At 37.3% G+C, this 20,619-nt stretch overlaps 1 protein-coding gene across 3 annotated transcripts in view; it reads left to right on the top strand.

The window, feature by feature from the left end:
- Window positions 1-19,154, top strand: part of IPO11 (importin 11) — a 184,072-nt gene extending 164,918 nt beyond the window's left edge. For all 3 annotated transcript variants that reach the window (XM_028508702.2, XM_036020322.1, XM_036020323.1), the window contains exons 29-30: window positions 1,564-1,648; window positions 17,821-19,154. In XM_028508702.2, the coding sequence (XP_028364503.1) occupies window positions 1,564-1,648; window positions 17,821-17,985 (250 nt within the window). In that variant the 3' untranslated portion in view covers window positions 17,986-19,154. The remainder of the gene's footprint in view (window positions 1-1,563; window positions 1,649-17,820) is intronic.
- Window positions 19,155-20,619: the final 1,465 nt, after the last annotated feature.

Here is a 20,619-nt window from a genome sequence, read left to right on the forward strand (position 1 = left end):
TTTCATTTTCTACCTTTCAGAGTTCCAAATGTATGCAGTTTGCAGGGCTGCAAAGCAAAACATTCTGCCCTGTGTGTAGTTTGTAGTTAGTGAGAAAAAAATGTGTGTATTGTATATTTACATCCAGAATATACTTCATTATTAACATGATACTTCTTTTAATTCAGGGAAGGGAGAATAGAGTTTTTACTATACAAGTTAAGAGATTTTGGAATGCAGTGAAAGAATTTGATTCGTTCCCAAGCATAGTTCTTTGGAGATCCAGATTCATTGCAGTTAGAGTTCAGGTATACAGCAGGCATAAAATCACTAGTGCGACAGAACCCCATCGTATTATTTAGTTCTAAAATGCAAAATGTGATCTAGACTTTTCTGAGACATTTCAGTTTTTAAAATAGCTTTTGGTTCAAAATAATAATATAATAATTTCTCACTTTGTGCCTGAGTCCTTTGGCCAACTAGTTGTGCTACATCACTTTACGTCACAGTGGACAAAATATGGCAGCTTGAAGAGGTTAAGGCCATGCAGAGACTCGGGGATTGAACTTTTACTGTTGTTCAGGGTTTCTGATTTCAGTGTAACGTTCTTACTATTTGATCCTGCCAGTATGCATGGGCTGGGTTATAGGCAGTGGCCCAGAAATGTTTTTTTTTTAATAGTGGGGCTTAGGACACACGGGACATTCATGTCCCCTGCAGTGGTGAGCCTGATCAGGTTTCTGGTGTCCGCATCAGTCCTCAATCCTGAATTAAAAATTATTCACATAGCTGACCCAGGAATCATCCTTCTTTATATTTGCTAAAAATATAAGAGAACCCAGGCTTTCATTGCCACAGTTTATTGGTTAGGAACCTACGTCTGTAATGAATTACTAAATTCCATTCTTCTAAACTAGGAACCAGCGAGGTTTGTTCCCATTAACTTGATTCACTAGACGCTGTTCATTTCGTGTCTCCCTGGCCCCAGTGTTGACTAATTAGAAAACTGTATTTGTTATTTCTGCTAATGGCAAAGAGCACTGATGCAGATAATCAAAATAAAGTGACTTATAACTGTTCTGCAGGCACAAGTGCCATGGGGAACAAGCTCCTCATGATGCAGTGGTAATGTCACTCGGAGCACAGTTGACTGTTACATAATCAGCAGTGTTTTAATGATGTTATGTTTTAAATGATTGCTACTGTTATAAAACATGTATAATAATCTACAGGCAGATGAACACTACTGGTAAAAGGCATATTAATTTTAAGTGTGTAATTTTTTTAGAAAGACATAAAGGGTACTCCTTGCTTGCCAAGTGGATATGGTTCAGAGTTGCCTATAAATATTTACAATTTACTGTCTTAAATACTGAAGTACATTGCTCTAAATATTTTTTGTGTGGCACTTTTTAAAGTGAAATATTTTTGTAATTAAGTTTATTTTTACTTATAAATCTAACTTATCTATTCTGTACATTTTTGTTACATAGAAGCATTAGTGGTCTCAGTGATATTGAGGGTTTGTTTTTAGTATGTTCAAGTCTTAAAAATTTATTTAAAACATTTTTTTAAAAACTATAGCTGTATGTTAATGTCTCATCTTGAAGAACCAAAAGTAACAGAAGATGAAGAACCACCCACAGAACAGGATAAGAGGAAAAAAACGGTAAGTCACAAAAGCAGTTTCTAAAAACCTGGGAGAACTGGGTATCGTCCTATTCTGTGGGCCAGAAAGTATCTGTTGGCCCATTCACGTGTCTATCCATTCATCCGTCTGCTGCTGCAAAGTTAAGGTGAGCTAACTGAGCTTTGAAATTTGGGGTTTATTCCTGAAACAGATTAATTTTATTCTTTGTACAAGAAATTAAGTTTAATTCTTGATACGAAATAATTGTTTCTTATCTTAGCCGAGCAGAGGGTTTGTTCTTTTACTCCCAGAAAACATGTGGCCCTCAAATCTTACTTGATTTGTAATGCTAAGTCTTGTGGAGATTTAATGGAGTTGCCTCATTTCGAGTTAATTCCTGGATCTTTGCAATGAGTTTTTTCAGAGATACATCACAGGATTTAATAAAGATGCCGTTAAATTAACTGCTAAATTGTTTTGAAAACCATTACTTCTCACTACCGGAATCTGATAAGAAAAAAATAGAACAAAAAGTAGGAAACATCTGAAATATTTTTCTTTTAAAATTATTTATAATCTTGAATTTTTAAATGCTTGATTTGACACAATAAAAAATAGATACATAAATAAACTTTCCCTGTCTTTTTTGTCTCTGAAATCTCTTCTAGTCTCCTGGACTCTCCAGTTAACTTCATTATGCCTTCTTTGTAATTTGCAAATGAGAAAAGTAGTATCTACCTCACAAGTAGAATAAATAAATTAATATGTAAAATGTCATGAGATAATGCTGAGTACCTAGTAATTATGTAAGTGTTTGCTATCATTGTTATTTTAGTCTGCTCATGCTAGTTACTCCTTGAATTATCAGCCTTAATACTGCAAGGGTTTCATCCTCAGCATACAGCTGAAGTACATTGCTCTGACTGCCTTCTTTAGTTTTAAGTTTGATCCATTTTACTTTGTTTTTATGCTGGAGCTCACCTTCCTAGCACCTAGTGTAGAGGAAGGGACAATATCCAAGAATTCATAAGACCTGAGTTCTAGTCCTGTTTGTGAAATGGGACCTTGCGCAAGTCACCTTGTTTCTTGAGAGCTACTTCCTCATCTGAGAAATGAAGGGAGAATTAACGGACTCCTAGAGCCTGTGAGCTGAAAAATGATTTTTGTTCTTGCTCTTAATATCATTCCTTTCTTTTCCTAGTATGTAATATTCTGTGAAGTATTCAGTTATGAGTATAGCTCTGGAGTTATTTCTCCCGTGAAATGAGACTGCTAATTAGTACCCTAAACACGTGGACATTGTATTTTCTTCACTTGGAGTGATAATAGCCTTTTGTCATAACCTAAACAGTTTCTTTCTGCTTCTCACCTCCTCTTTTTTAAGTCCTGACTCTATCATTGGTGTTACAGAAAAATATAACATTATTCCTTATTAGATTCTGAACTTATAAATAAATAATAGATATTCTGCTTCCATTTAGTCATCAGGTTTTTTGCACACATTATTAACATCAGTTAGTCTGGTAGGTCTATCCTTAGCAAATTAATCTACCCAAATCTATTTTCCATTATATATAGTAGTAATATCATACAATAGTAATTTTAATTCTAACTTTATTTTGAAGGTAAGTGAAGTACTATCTTAAGAGCTGTGTAAGAATATAATTTAGAAATAACACTAAGTTCCTTGATTCAATTTTGTAATCTTAAATTTTATTTGAAAGCTGATTATTTTTATCATTATTCTAATTATAGGTAGTATTGATTTATAGAACAACTATTATTTTTTTAAGTAGCTGATTTTATTTGAAATCAGTCATCATACTATTTGATATAGATTTATGTTGTTATCTCTACTAAGATTTCCAATGCCTTAGATGTAAGTCTTAGTTTTATGCTGATGATAGCATAGCATTTATGATTAGTGCTGGGATTATGTATTTTGGTCTTGAATAAATCTAATTATGAATACAAGGCTAATTTTTTCATAATTTTTCAATAACAAACAAAATTAGTTTCACTATACCTTCAGGGTTACAAGTATAAATTATGTATTTTCTTTCAGTAATTATGTCATCATTCTTGTTCTGCGATATCTTTAATGTTAGAAATTTTTTGAGAACTATCTAGATTTTTCTTGGTTGTAATTTCAAAAGAAGTGCTTGCTTATAGATGATAATAAATTAATGCTTAAAAACCTAGCATAGAGGATTTTTTTTCATTTTAAAATGAAACAATTTATTTACTTGGAAGAAAACTGTCTGGTTGGTTCCGAAGTTAGGTGATTGACAGTCTGATTTACTCAATGTTAGTGTTGTCTTGAAGCAGCCTTTGAATGTGGGTCTGCATTTCAGGGGCTGCTTTGCTGGAGGAGGGCAGTGGTGGCGTGTGATCCATGCTGAGGGAGAGAAATTCATTGAAACTACCCACAAAAAGATACGTGTGGTAGAATTCGTGGAAAGGATCATTAAAACAGTTTTTATAATTACGTTCCCTATGTAAAGAAGTTAGAGGAAAGACTGAGTTTGTCAAGTAGACACTTGGAAGGTATTTTTAAAAGCCTCACATCAGCCTTATGGGGATTACAAACTAGGGTATCCCCATACCATACAAACTTAGACACAAGTGTTAATTTCCTACAATATTGATGAGATTGATGTAGAGTAGGTATTCCAGAAGAAAAGATTATTAGTGAACTTGACAAAACAATAGAAACTATACAAAAATAAAATGTAAAAAAAGACTGGGAGAAAAAAAAAGACTTCAAGAGCTTAATATACAAATAATCCAAGTCCCCAAATGAGAGAAGGGAGAAGAAATATTTGAAGAAATAATTGGTAAATGGTTAATTTTTTTCCAAATGTAATGAAAACTGTGAACTCATGGATCCAAGAATCTCAGAGAACTCCAAGCACAGGAAACAAGAAGACTTCATCAAGGCGTACCACAATCACATTGCCACTGCAATCCCATGTTAGAGAGGACATCTTTGGAATAGTCAGAGGGGAAAAGAGTCTCACAGAGAGGAAAATAGGTAAAAATGATAGCAAACTTTTCATTGGAAACAATTTGGGCAAGCACCTTTAAAATTCTGAAAGAAAAACACTATTTTGCTTTATTTTCATAATATTAAACTAATTTTTAGAATAAATTTTTATTATTGAAAATAAAAATTGTTTAATCTCTATCTAATTTGTAAAGTTTTCAAATTTTATTTTGATAATAGTAGCAGATATCTTCTGATTTTTCTTTATTCAAGGACAATGTGAAATATTTACAGTGTATTCACATAATTAATCCCTAACAGTATTATAGATAAATCCTGAAAATCTTTTATGCTAGTTGTCAGATTTATTTTACTTATAATATAATGATACTTTTTATGCTACTGCTTCAATGAATCGACAAAAGTGTAGGCTTGAACACTTTATAATCATTAACAAAAAGTATTCACATTTGTTACTTTATGACTTGCCATCTGATTCCCACCCTGCCCCCAGCCCCCCATTTAGAATTGATGAGATGATTCCATTTTTCTCATCTGCCTTTGATAAATAGTGATTTTTAAAGCTTGGTAATAAATACTAGGAAATGGCCAACCTCTTTTAGAAGCTGGTTTGTTAAGAAAATCAGGTAGGTCTAAATTATTATGAATATTTTTACTGATATTCTAATAAAAGCATTGTAAAAGGTAATTTATTTTATTCCTTTGCCTCCTAGAAATCTTCAAAACTTAATTCTTAAATTTTAATATTAAATAACAGTTTAAAAAACAGTGATTATAAATTATTACTTCTCATTTTACAAAGAAAGCAATTGTACTGTTCAAGTATGTCCCTATCAGTTACTTGCTGTTACTTATATGTTGGTTGTCACTTACATATTCAGCCAAATCTGTTTACCATAAGGTCCATTTCATTAAAAAGGCGTGCAAATCCTGACCCTCATTCATCCTCTTAAAAGCAGTTCTCTATGTTTACTCTTAGGTACTAAATAATCTTACCTGCTGTAGTTACACAATTGCTACTTTTGACCTCACACAATGGCAATGCAATAGCCTCTTTAAAACAAAAGATTTTGCTTTTGTGTTTGTTTCATGTGCATTTGTGAATGCTTGCCATGTGCAAAGCATTGATCTTTGTAATTAGTGTTTCCTCTGTGAGCTTGAATATCTGCCCACAGAACCTATCTGCTGGTGCATGTTGATCAGTAAGTACATCCATGTTCTTTAAAAATATTCACTGCCATTAGCAAAGCCAGTTTCAAATGAGAGGATTTGTTTTCTGTCTATGCTTTGCTCAAATTCTACCTGCCTCTCCAAGTTCTAAATGTTGTTTGCTGCTTGTTAATAAGCATCCCTTCTGTTTACTTCTAGGTGATGCTGAAATGTACAAAAGGCTGTCCTAAGATGTAACTTTACCTAAGGCCGACTGTATAAAAAGTAGTAAATATTTCAAGTTGCAGATTTAGCACAACTTTCCTTACAAGTGAGACTAAAAATCAATGTTAAACCTTTCCAAAATCTTAGAAATACACAGTTGTAATGAGTAATTCAGCTCTTACAACCTGCAGAGTTGCAAGTGACATTAAAACAATCCAAGAGGAAAGGAAATAATGAAATGAAATAATCTGAGGTATAATAAAGACTCAAATTGATAACTGGTCAGCTTCTGAGATAGCAGTTCTTTTTGTGATAGAACTAAAATGTTAATCAAAAAATAGTTTGTGATCCAGGGGTTAAATTTTTCACAGTAGGCTAGTAATAGTAATCAAAAGACACTGGAAAGAAAATTCTATTGAAAATGCCCATGTAACTAAATAAAGTGATGGCTTCTGAGTTTTGTTTTTTTGAGATTTCAGATTAATTGCCTGCTGATATCAGTATTCTTGAGTATTACAAAGTGGGTAGCCTCATTATTTCTTCATTATTTACTTGCATTGTTACTAAAAATCAGGAAAAGTTCAGTAACTTTGCCCATGTTTACTTGCAAACTTAACAAAGTGGCATTGATATAGTGTAAATAAAGTCTTCATGCTTATAGATGAAGGATGTGGCCTAGTTTGGGAGAACTTGTTTTCAGTAATTTAGGTAAGATGCCAGTGGCCATCATTAGACATTGTTTTTGCTTTTCCTTTCTCCTTCTTTCTTTTTCTCAGTAAATTACCGATAATGCAGATTTTGTTTTTATATAGAGAGCCTATCTTTTGAGGGAAGGGGAATTAAAAAGCCTTTTCAAAGCATTGTACTCTATAAGGAAGTTCCTATTTTTAAGAGGTTTTTTAAAAAATTAGAAAAGTATACTTATTTTAAAACCACAAAATTATGATGTAAAATACCCTTTCTTAAAGGTAGCCTTTACTAACATTAATATCTTCCCAAACATTTTATATCCATACATAAACATCTGTATGTAGTTCACAAATTAGAAGTACTGTACATTCTATGATGCTACTTGATTCTTCTTAACTATCATAAATATGTGAGCGTATTTCCAAGTGCATAAATTTAAATTTGCATCCTTTTTTAATAGTGCATGTGATGACCTTCACTGAACTACACTCTGTCCCACTTATCTCTTGAGAGCAGTTTTTAATGGGCAGTCCACAGACACCTGGGGGTTCCCCAGACCCTTCCAGGAGTATAGCTATTTCATAAAAATACTGAGATTTTTTTCAACGTGTGAACATTTGCACTGCTATGCAAAAGCAATATTCGACACGCAGTGGTGGGTGTAGCTGCTGGCACTTTAGCCACAGCAAGGGCACTGGCAGCAAACTGTACTCACAGCTGTCATATTCTTCACTACCATGCACTCCCACTTTTGTGTTCTTTGAAGCCACTTTTATTTAAGAATGTCCTTGATGAAGTACAAAATTAATTTGATTAAATTTGTGCTCTTGAGTACAAATTTTAAAATATTTCCTGTGTCAGAATGGGAATAGTCTGTGACAGTGGTGGTCTTGAGGAAAAGTACTTCTGTGATTGAGTTGTGAGCTGAATTAACTGCCTGTTTCACGCAGCTCTATCTGAAGGTGGAACAACAGCTGATGGATAAACACGACCATTTAGACTTGGGTATTCGGCTTACATCTTTTTGGAAGCAGACCTGTCACCCTGGCCGGTAGCTCATTTGATTGGAGCTCTGTCCAGTGCAGGTTTGATTCTCATTCAGGGCACACACCTTGGTTGCAGGTTTGATCCCTGGTCAAGGTGCATATGGGTGGCAAATGATGAATGTTTCTCTCTCTTTCTCTAAAGGAAAATTTTTTTAAGTCAATGAATGTCCTTGGGTGAGGGTTTAAAAAAATAAAATCTGCTATGACTGTAACAACCATAACTCATTCATGACCACACCATAGATTAAAAGGGTTTCATGCATCATTTGGGAATAAAGAATTAAAAAAACAATTAGAAAATATTTAATAAAATGGTAATAACTACATAACAATCCATTTAAATCCAAATAGATTAAAAGCTCCAGTCAGAAGACAAATGGATAAAGAAGAGGCGGTGCACATACACAATAGAGTACTACTTGGCTGTTAGAAGAGAATGAAATCTTAACCACTTGCAACAACACCAATGACCTGGAAGGTGTCATTGCTAAGTGAAATAAGTCAGACAGAAAAGGACAAATACCATTTGATTTCACTCGTATGTAGAATCGAACAAACCAGAAACAGAATCATTGATACAGAGAACAAACTGATTGATACAGAGAACAAACTGGTAGATGTCAGATGGGAAGGGGTTGGATGGCTGGTGAAAAATGGGGAAAGGATTAAGAACTACAAATTGGCCGTCACAGAATAATCATGGGGATGTAAAGTACAGCTTAGGGAATATAGTCACCAATATTGTAATAATTACTCTGTACAGTGTCAGATGGGAGCTAGATTTATCGTAACTTCATAAGTTATGTTAAGGTCTAACCACCATAATGTATACCCAAAACTAATATAATGTTGAATGTCAACTGCAATTGAAATTTTTTAGTGAAAAAAATGAAAAAAAAAAAGTTTTAAAGCCACATTAAACTTTTGAATGATAGGGGATTTAGACAATGGGGGAAAAGTCACTGATATTGCCTTGTGTGCGTGCAGTACGACTACAGGAACTCCAGGTGCCGACCGAAGCTAAACAAGAAAGGAAACCTGAAGAGCTCCTAAAAGTTGGTGGTGGTGAATGGGCTTTTTAAACGGCATGTGTTTTAGTCTGTTACCTATACTATTTTACTTTTCATGAATATGAAAATATTAGAGGTGTTTGTTGGGTTCACTTGAGATTTTTGTCCTCAAAATTTTTTTTATTTTTTTCAAAAGTTTCTATAGCTGTGTTTCTCTGTCTTGGATGTACATTAGAATCACTGAGGGAGCATTTAAAAACCCTGGGGCCTGAAACAAGTTAACTCAGAATCTCTAGAAGTAGGACTTAGACATCAGCATTTTTTAAAGTTCCTTGGCTGATTCCCAGTATGCTGCCATGGATGCTATTGGGGAGTGGGTGGGTCAGATCCTTGTAACAGTCCCACTGAGTGGGAGTGGGACCACAGTTCATTCTGTGGTGTTGAGCTGAAGTAGACCAGTTCTTGTCTAAAAGTTTTTCTGTGTTGCTCTGTGCCCTGAGGAATAAAAAGCCCATGTTTCTTAGAGAAGCTTTTCGTGTGCATGCTTGTTGGCATTTTCCAGGTTGCCGGCTCCTTCAGCTCCAGATGTGGGCTACATGAAGATGGCCAGGGCACTCAGCACTTGATGTCACTTGGCTCTGAGTTCCCCAATCAGTCTGCCTTCTTTCTTCCACCTTTTAGAGTCTGAAGTTTTTATATAATGTCCAGGGTTTTGGTTATACAGTTCATCCTTGAACAACATAGGTTTGAATTGCATGAATCCATTTATATGCAGATTTTTTCAATAAGTACTTTGAAAAAAATTTTTTGAGATTTGTGACAATTTGAAAATTTGCTGACAAACGATGTAACCTAGAAATACAAAAAAAAGAGAGAGAAAAACATGTATGTCAGGAATATCTAAAATATGTGTAGATACAAATCTATTTTATATTTATTACTATAAAACACATAAATTCATTATAAAAGTAAAATTTTTAAAACTTACATGCATTAGCACAAGACTGTACACGGCATTATTCACAGTTGAGAGAATCATAAACAAATGTAAAGATGCAGCATTAAATCATAATACTATATGTAAAGATGCATAAAACTAGCTGTAGTATATACTCTACTTGTATAATAATTCTGTAGCCACCTCCTGTCACTGTGGTGTTGGGCTCAAGTGTTAGGGAGTATCTGCTTAAAACTCTGTGTAATGCTAATCCCTGGGTGAGTAGTTTCTCTCTCCAGTAAATTTCGTATCTCAATGAAAACTGATCCTTTGCAGTTGTCAGTATTTTTCATCATGTTTTGTTCAGTACTCTAAACCTTGAAACACCAGGGGACCCATATCAATTGCCACTAGTGATACTGGAATTGTTCCCAAGAAGCAGAGAAAAGTCATGACATAGCAAAAAAAGTCGAATTGCTTGATATGTGCTGCAGATTGAGGTCTTCTGCTGTGGTTCCCGCCATTTCAAGATAAAAGAATCCAGCATAAAAAGAAGAAAAGGGAATTCATGATGCCATCACTACAGTTACGCCAGCAGGGGCAAAAAGCTAGACTTTTTGCGAAATACCTTTTTACCTTGTATTGAAAATGCAGCTTTTATGTGAGTGCAGGATTGCTATAAGGAGGGCATACTAAAGACTCTAATGTTATTCAAGAAAAAGTGAACTCATTATATGACAGCTTAAGAGGAAGGTGAAGGATAAAAAGCTGGAGAATTTAATAGCAGCCAGGGTTGATTTGGTAATTTTAGAAAGAGGTTTGGTTTAAAAAATACCAAAGTAACAAGGAGAAGTAGCTCCTGCTGACCAAGAGACAGCAGATGAGTTCCTAGACATTAAGAAAATGACTGAGGAGAAAGGATAACAGCCTGAACAGGTTTCTAATGCAGACAAAAGTGTCTTATTCTGTATACAAGTGCCATTTATTAGTGAGGACATTTATCAGTAAGGAAGAAAAACGAGCACTAGGATTAGCATAGGAAGGAATAGGCCAGGTCTGTTTTGTGCAAATGCAGTTGGGTTTGTGATCAGGACTGCCTTGTCTGTAAAGCTGCTAACCCCTGAGACTTGAAAGGAAAAGACGAACACCAGCTGCTAGTCCTTTGGCCATACAACAAGAAGTCTAGACAACAAGAACTCTTTTTCTGGATTGCTCCCATCGATGCTTTGTCCCTGAAGTCCAGAAGTAGCTTTCCAGCAAATGACTGCCTTTTAAAGTTCTTTGGATATTGGGCAATGCCCTGGCCACCCAAAACCTCCTGAGTTCACACTGAAGGCACGTCTCTGTGGTCTGCTTGCCCCAACACAATGTCTCTAATTCAGCTTCTAGATCAGGAGTCATAAGGACTTTTAATAAGGCTCTTCCCACTTGGTACTCTATTAAAAGAATTGGCAATGCTGTGGAAGAGAACCTCACTAGAGGGAACATCATGAAAGTTTGGAAACGTAGCACCACTGAAGAGGACATTGTTGTTATAGAAAAAGTTGTGAAAGCCATCATACCGGAACAATAAATTCCTGCTGGAGAAAACTGTGTCCAGATATTGTGCATGACTTCCTAGGCTTATGACAGAGCCAATAAAGGAAATCATGACAGAAATTGTAGATGTGGTTTAAAAAAAAAAAGAAAATGTGAGGGTGAAGGGTTTCAAGACATGGATCTTGCAGACTTCCGGCCAAGATGGAGGCGTGGGTAGACACACTGTGCCTCCTCACACAACCAAAAGAAGGACAACAACAGTTTAGAAACAAAATAACAACCAGAACTGACAGAAAATTGAACTGTATGAAAGCCCAACCACCAAGGAGTTAAAACAGACACATTCTGTTTATCCAGATCGGTAGGCGGGACGGAGAGGGGTTGAGGCAAAAAAAAAAAGCGGCACTGGGTGTGCAAGGCAGCAGCTGACAAACCCTGGGTGTGCAAGATGGCAGCGGGCAGACCCCAGGCACAGGGTGTAAATTGACAGACCCACTGAGGCGACGATTGTGAAGCGGGGCATAGCGCACAAGGCGGCTGGCTGACCAGGTGGTTCCACATTCACACCCAGATAAACCAGGCGAAACTGGGGAGCCAGGCAGACCACGTAACCCAGGGTCCCAGCCCGGGGAAGTAAAGCCTCAAAACACCGGTTGAAAACACCTGTGAGGTGTTGAGTGCCGGGAGAGACTCCCAGCCTCACAGGAGAGTTCGCTGGAGAGACCCACAGGGTCCTAGAACGTACACAAACCCACCCACATGGGAATCAGCACCAGAAGGGCCCAGTTTGCTTGGGGGAAGCGGTGGAAGTAACTGAAATTCGGCAGAGAGCAGAGTAAGCACCATTGTTCCCTCTTGAACCCCGGCCCCACATAAAGTGTCACAACCCAGCGACATGGGTTGCCCCGCCCTGAGGGACACCTAAGGCTCCGCCCCTCACATGTAACAGGCATGACAAGAAAAAAATGGCCCAAACAGAACAGATCAAAGCTCCACAGCAAATACAACTAAGCGACAAAGAGATAGCCAGCCTATCAGATGCACAGTTCAAAGCACTGGTGATCATGATGCTCACAGAATTGGTTGAATTTGGTCACAAATTAGATGAAAAAAAAGAAGGCTATGATAAGTGAAATGAAGGAAAATGCACAGGGAACCAACATTGATGGGAAGGAAACTGGGACTCAATGGAGTGGACCAGAAGGAAGAAAAAAACAACCAAACAGAAAGGAATGAAGAATGAAGAAACAAGAATTCAAAAAAAATGAGGAGAGGCTTAGGAACCTCCAGGACATCTTTAAACATTGCAACATCTTAATTATAGGGGTACCAGAAGGAGAAGAGGAAGAGCAACAAGTGGAAAACTTACTTGAACAAATAATAAAGGAGAACTTCCCCAATCTGGCAAAGGAAATAGACTTCCATGAAGTCCAGGAAGCTCAGAGAGTCCCAAAGAAGTTGGACCCAAGGAGGAGCACACCATAATTACATTACCCAAGATGAAAGATAGGGAGAGAATCCTAGAAGCAGCAAGAGATAAGGAGACAGTAACCTACAAAGGAGTTCCCATCAGACTGTCAGCTGATTTCTCAAAAGAGACCTTGCAGGCAAGAAGGGGCTGGAAGGAAGTATTCCAAGTCATGAAAGGCAAGGACCTACATCCAAGAATGCTCTATCCAGCAAAGCTTTCATTTAGCATGGAAGGGTAGAAAAAGTGCTTCTCAGATAAGGTCAAGTTAAAGGAGTTCATCGTCACCAAGGCCTTATTATAGAAATGTTAAAGGGACTTATCTAAGAAAAAGAAGATAAAAAAACATGTAAAATGACAGCAAACTCACAGTTATTAACAACCACACCAAAAACAAAAACAAATTAAGCAATCAACTAGAACAGGAACAGAACCACAGAAATGGAGATCACATGAATGGTTAGCAGCAGGGGATTGGGAGGAAGAGAGAGGGGGAACAGTACAGAGTAAGTAGCATAGATGGTAGGTAGAAAATAGTCGGGGAGGGCAAGAATAGTGTGGGAAATGTAGAAGACACAGAAGTTAGGAGACATGGACATGAATTGAAGGGAAAGTGTGTGTGGGAGAGGGTATGCAGGGTGGAGGGGAATGAAGGGGGGAAATGGAATAACCGTAATAGCATAATCAATAAAATATATTTAGAAAAGAAAAAAGATATGGACCTCATAGAAATTAAAGAGCTAATAGACACCACACCAGAGGAATTAATAGAAGACAGCTTGATGGAGAGGAGTGTTTCCACTCCACCAGCGAGGCAGTGGACCACGAGGAAGTCCACTGCCAGACAACGAGGAAGAAAATGCAGAGGCAGTGCCAGGAAACAAATTGACATTAGACAGCCTGACAGAAGTGTTCTGGCTTTTCAAGACTGACTTCTTTATTGTGCACCCTCTGTGACATGGGCACTGAGACTAAAAAGTGGAAAAAGAATTGATACTGTTTAGAAACAGTTACAGAGAAATGAAAAAGCAAACAAGTCTGACAGAATTTCCGTAAAGCACACCAAATGTGCCTACCAGTCCTGCCTTCCCCCTCCTTCCTTCCCCTCTTCTGCCTGGGCCACCTCTGAGACAGCAAGACCTTCCCCTGCCCATTGTCGTCCTCCTCTTTGCCTACTCAACATGAAGACCAGAGGAAGATCTTTATGATGATCCACTTCCACTTAATGAATAATGACTGATCATCGTGCCATATAGTTAATAAACTTAACTGTTGTGTACGTGTGTCTTATGTGATAATAACTAATAAATTCATTAACTGTACGGAACTGTGAGACGCTTTTGTGTCATCATCGTTCAAGAATTCATCAGCACGTCGAGTGCAAGATTGGTGTGGATGTGGATAGCCTACCTTCATGTAGGCATAAGGTGAGCGATACTTAACAAAACTATCAACATGTTAGGGTTTGTTTGTTTTTTTAATATTTTATAACTTTGCTTTTAAAAGATTATGTTACTATATATTATGTTTCTCTTGCAATTGTAGAAACTAAGTATCAGCCTATCACCATAGGTGAGTGGCTTTTTAAAAAACATCACTGTTTTCAGTGTACTATATTATGAATATGACTGTAAAACTGTATGACAAAAATTTTATAATGATTAAGTCATTAATGTACAGCCTAGTTTATTGTGAACCAATAGAACCAATTATACATGGCTACCATAAATCAAGTTATTGCTACTTCATTATCAATACATGAATTGTTATACCCCATAAATAAATATGATTTTCTTTTTCACATCGTCTCATTTTTTATGTCTAGTGTTAGTAATATATGTAATATCTACAACGTATTGTGTAGGGCAGTATTGAAGTAAGCACTGACAGATGACGTAAACTTCCAGTATGGATAAATACAGTACAATACTGTAAATGTGCTTTCTCTTATTAATAACAGTTTCTCTTCTCTAGCTTGCTTTATTGTAAGAATACAATATATAGTGTAAATAACATACAAAATATATTTATCGACTGCTTATGTTTTCAGTAAGACTTCTGGTCAACAGTAAGCTGGTAAGTTTTGGGGGAGTAAAAAATTATCTGCAGATTTTTGACTGTGTGGGGGACAGAAGGGCAGGTGCTTGGCTGGAAGAATCAGAAAAATAATTATACTCCATTGTTTAGAGTAGACAGGCATCTATTTCACATCTGTCTTCACAGTGTGTTTTTCCCCAGTAGAACATTTATCTTAATTATACCATATTTTGTCATGTAGAATGCTCACTTTTTTGCCCAATTTTTTGAAGGAAAAATTAAGGATGCACATTATACATGAATAATACTAATTCCCTATCTATATAAATGTTTTTAATTCTTTTATTTATGCTTATGCGTTAAAAGTGTTACTCTAGAAAGCAGTAACAATATCCGTATGCAAAATTATACTCTGAAATACGATAATCAGTTTTGTTTCTAAATGTAAATAAATAATTGAATTAAAAGATGAAAGCAAAAGATTTTTTTTCCTGAAAGTTTGGGCCAAAATTGCGGGTGCACATTATAAACAGCAAAATATGGTAATTATTACATTAGAAAACTAGTTATTTTCTGAAGAATATACCACCTGGTAAACATGGTGGGTATTCTATATGTTTTCACATTAAATTAGATAATTCAGTTTATTATGTTAGTTTGGAATATTTTGTGAAAAAGTGATAATTTTGAAAATGCTGTCAGTGACTTCTGTGTCTCTTCATTCTGTTGACTGCGGGCACTGTTACCTTCCTAGAAATGACGCCTGCATTGTTAGTGGGTGTCCCGCAGTGATTCTTCTTTAGAGAATCTGTTTCATGTATTTCCTCAGAAGACAGGATTTATAGCTGTGATTAATGAATATCTACCACAAACCAAAATATACTTTTTTTTTTCCTAACTTGGCTTCTTTCAACCTAAAAGAAGTCTGTTTTTTAAGCTCTGGTAAACTGTACAGTTGGACAGTCTGTAAGTCCTTTTTTTTCCTTTTCTGCTCCACAACTCTCCTTTTAATCTTCACATGACTGATAAATAATACACTTTTAAAAAATCACCCTGCCTGGTGTGGCTTAGTGGATTGAGCATCAGCCGGAGAACCAAAGGGTCGCCAGTTCGATTCCTAGTCAGGGCACATGCTTGGGTTGCAGGCCAGGTCCCCAGTAGGGGGCGTGTGAGAGGCAACCACACATTGATGTTTCTCTCCTTCTCTTTCTCCTTCCCTACCCCTCTCTAAAAAAGTATATACATAAAATCTTTAAAAAAAATAAAAAATATATACTGGTGTAATGTCATGCCATACCTTGTGGGTTCGGTATAGTGATACTTTTCCTATTTATTAATCTGTTGGAAATTAAAGTGTCGTGATGTAATAAATTAACTGTTCACATTTTTTATAGCAAATTGAAACAGCATTTAAACCTTAGTCATCATTTTTATTATATTAGTTGGAGTGATTTGTTTGAACATCAATTTAAAGCTCAGCTGCTTTTCACTTATAGCAGATAATTCATGATATTCATGATAATTTAACAAAGTCCACATCCTTTTTAGTAAGAGGCCTATTTCTTAGTAATTAAAATAATACTGAACATTACTATATGTTGATTAAGGGAACGAATATTTTTTAAATATTCATCTTCAGTTTCTATGCATTTTATAGAATAACACCTTCAGGCGTGTGAACGCAGGGCCTTGTGTCTGCAGTTCTGCGCGGCGGCCTCTCTCCTGTCCGTCTTCCAGGAAAAGGAGGTTGAAGCCACTGCCTCGAGTTAGTGCTGTAGCTCGGGAGTGGTCACGGGAGGGCTTAACTGCAAATACATGCCACCAATGCCGCTGCCTCTCAGTTACACTTTCCATTTGTGGTCATTAGTTTAAAGTCTATGTACATTGATCAAACAGTGCTGTGATTCAGCTGTTTCATCTACCTAGAATGAAATTGAGGCTCAGTAAAGAAAGAGAAATCCTGTGTGGCCATATTGGGCACAAAATCTCATGCACTTCAAGCCTTGCAGATAATCAGGTTTATTGAAAATGAGAGAGATGTACAGCTTAAAGCAATGGTGTGTTACTTTTTAATTTTTATATTACCAAGAATTTAATGATAATACTAGTAGTAACAACAATACCACAAGCTGTAAACAGACCTTTTAAAATTGGTACAAACCATAGTTATAAATTGTTTGTGTCCTTTAATCTACTAATTCTGAGACAGTGATCATAAAGAATTATTCTGAAATGTAGAGCAAAGGCTATATACATTGGAATATGGAACAGTATTTGTGATCGATTATACAGCAAAGTCATAGCTACAGTTGTCTTTAAACTACACTGTAATTATCTCAACATGCCTATAACAAAAACATTAGGACACAGATTTAAAATTCTTGAACCATATCGGAGGAGTTTTCTGTGTGTGATAATGCAAATGCAAAGAGCAGTGCTGTGTGTGTGTGTGTGTGTGTGTGTGTGTGTGTGTGTGTCCAGCCTCCGGCTCAGAAAAAACAAGAGGCTAGAATGTTTTCTGTTGATTATTATCTTTAGAGAATGGAATGATGGTCTATTTTTAATTTAATTGTATTTATTTTTTCCAAATACCCCAGTGGGACAGGAGGAGTTTAAGCTTGTTTTGTTTTTTATTTTATTCATTATTTGTGTATGTCTCTTTTTAAACCAGAAGCATATATGTGAATGTGAATACCACAGCCATCCAGATGGGGTGGATGTCCTGTCGGTCCCAAGGGCCTCGCTGCCACCAGAGTGCTGGGTTCTACTAAAAGGAGCCCTGGACAGCTGTGTTTAAGTGCTCTTCAGCATCCCTTTTAGGGTACTTCGAGGCAGCTTTGGCTTCTTTACATGGATGAACCCTCAGCTGTTGCAAAACCGGGCTGATCATTCTACTCACACTCAGGGGCTCCAGGGAACTGAGGTTAGACAAACTGAGTGAATTTCTTTGACAAACTTCCACAATGAGCCTGTTCTAGAGTCTCTTGTAAGAAGGGAGGCGGAAGCAGTTGTGTTGCTGTGGAAGAGATGAGGAATTTTAGTCACTTGTAAGAGGGACTTGTTTTGCCGTTTTGACCCAGTGTGGCTCCTCTCTGTCCCACAGCTGGCCCTGAAGGACCCGGTGCACACGGTGTCCCTGCAGCAGTTCATCTACGAGAAGCTCAAGGCCCAGCAGGAGCTACTGGGAGAGCAAGGCTTCCAGTCCCTCATGGAGACAGTGGACACAGAGATCGTCACCCAGCTCCAGGAGTTTCTGCAGGGCTTCTGAGAGCGCACGGCGACTCTTGGCTGCCTCCCCTTTCCGCGGGCCCGGGAACCCGGCCTGCCATCCGTGTGGAAGAGCCTGCTGAGACGTGATGAAACACTGTGTATGAAAATATAGAAGCCAAGACCACACTCTTTTTTACTACACAATTCAGTGAATAAATGTAAATTCCACATAGCTAAAATCACAAACCTATTCCTCAAAAGAATTTAATTTTATATTTATGAGGAGCTCTGTGTTTACTAGATATAGATTTAATGACAGTAGCCACTTAGTTTCCTGTTAAGAGAAGAAACTATTTGATTACTTTTAAATCATGTGCTCTTAACGTTTGAGAAGATGAAGGGTAATATCTGAGATGCTTTTCTGCAACCAAAATTAGTTAAATTTGGCTGCCTTATCCCTTTTTTAAGCTAATAAAACTACTAGTTTGAAAAACAACAAAGCTGTTGAGATGCAATTAAAGAAATGTGTGTACCCGGCAACACTGTATAAATAGTGACAAATACACACTGCAAGTGAGTTGCTTTCATCTGACATGGAAAATGTGTTTTATCAGACAAATGCTTTTATTTTCATTCTAGTAATTTGATACGGGAATTAGTAAAGGGATTTTTTTCTTCATTTTATGTGGAGCATTTACAATTAGTCTTTAAATGCACATGGTAAGGCCTGCAAAATGAACCTGTGGTACTGCAGTACCAGGAGGGAGCCCTCCCCCGGGTCGTGATTCGGTCCTAGTTCCTTTGTTCCTCTGAAGGCCTGGAGCCCTGGGGACACCAGGAAGACCTGCGCTGTGACGTGGCTGTTGGGCACTTAGCCTCCTCAGGCGTCCGAGTGCCAGGCTGCACATGGGAAGGTCCAGTGGCAGTCCCCAGGGTGCCAGCACGGACGTGACAAGTCTTCCTTCCTCGCCCCTCCAACACGCAGCACCAAGAAAGGGGGAAAGGGAGAAGTCAAAGCCTTACTCTGTTTTATTTGCCATTTATTGTAAGGAACCTTTAAAGCATTTTTAAGGACATAGTAAAAAACTACATTTCTGTGCAAAGTTGGGCACAGTGTACACCACTGCCCCTTTGTAAGCTGTGGAACCCAGAGTGTTTGGCAACATTGGATGTTTTCAGCAAGAGAAAGGAAATATGGTCCAAATTAAATTTTCCAAAGCTACCCTACCTTTGATCTGTCTGATTATTTTTCCCCACCAAAAAGAAAAAAGAGTCCATAAAAATCGCCCAGTGAATTCGGAAGAGAGGCTTTCTTTCATGCTCTGGTGTTGGCACTGTCCTAAAAGTTGGCAAGTCCCGGTTACCCTTTCAGTTTCTATTTTCATTTAGAGACTAAAAGCTTCTTTACTTTGCGGTTGCTTTATCTTTATTACTCAGTATGCAAGACAGATCTAAGAATCATTTCTTTTTGTTGGCTTAATTATTTTCACTTGAAGCACTATTCCCATTCGTGATTATCAGAAATTCTCAAACATGCTCAAGTTTTTCAGTTACGGTGAAGTGCTCATCTTTCCAGTTCTGGACAGATTACATTACAGTGTTACAGAAAATATTACGAAAATAGCTACTTTGAAAATAAAAAAGTTATCTCTGGGGAAGAGTTCCTCTTTTTTGTTTTTTTAATATAAGGTTAAAATAGGCTTTGTAAATAGCTCAGAAAAAATTTATCTTAAATTTTTAAGTTCTCAATTAAGACATAAAATGTAACTATTGCTTTATAGAATTCTGTCCATTAACGCAGCCTTCCAGCAAACTTACTGGGTTTTGGACAAATTGAGCCAGGCCCCTGGTTGAACCGTGGCTCCTAATACGAGGTCTGCCCCATACACATTCTCCTTTTCTTTTATTTCGAATTCCAGAGTTCTCTCACCCTCTGACAACAGCCCAGGAGGCTAACAATGACATTTTAAAATTTTTATAAGTTGTTCCTTTTCCTCCCTCCCTCTCTCAAACACACACATTTGAGGAGCCACATCTTGACATGTTAAAATACGTTATAGTTTCCATTGAAAATTCTTCCCCTTGGGTCTCTATTTTACCTTTTCCTTTATTCAGCCGGGATATGCTGAGTTTCTGTTCTGTGCCACAATGCCCGGCAAATTCTGGGACCAGAACAGGGTACTTACCTCACAGACCCCACCGTTCCGTGGGAACACACAGCAGCACGATGTGAGAAAACAGCGGTTCCGATGGTGGGGCGTGTCCCGCAGTTACCGGGGAAGAAGGTTGTTCACAGAAGGGGAGGGTGCGGGTACTGTTTCATTTGATGTCCATTTAAAAACTGCTGTCAAACAGCACAGTTTGCCGAGGTTGTTGAAAAGTAAATGTCACTACTAAAACTGGGCAGCTGTCCGATTCCAGACTTAGACCTGTTTGAAATTACTCTGATCATCAGTGAGATTTTGAAAATGTTGGAAGCTCTACAACCTCACAACTAATTCCTAATAACATGAATTAAAACATGAGGCTCACCAACTAAGGGTGACGGGCTTCAGTTCTACAACCTTTATGAATCCCAGCAGAGTAGAAATGTGAGCGTTGTTTCAGAGAGCCGATGACAAGAGATGCATGTCATGAAAGACGACACTAGTTTCTTCTCCCAGTCTTAGAACACAAATTTAGATCTATGGGA

This window comes from Phyllostomus discolor, chromosome 3, assembly GCF_004126475.2.
Source record: "Phyllostomus discolor isolate MPI-MPIP mPhyDis1 chromosome 3, mPhyDis1.pri.v3, whole genome shotgun sequence".
Taxonomy (NCBI): Eukaryota; Metazoa; Chordata; class Mammalia; order Chiroptera; family Phyllostomidae; genus Phyllostomus; species Phyllostomus discolor.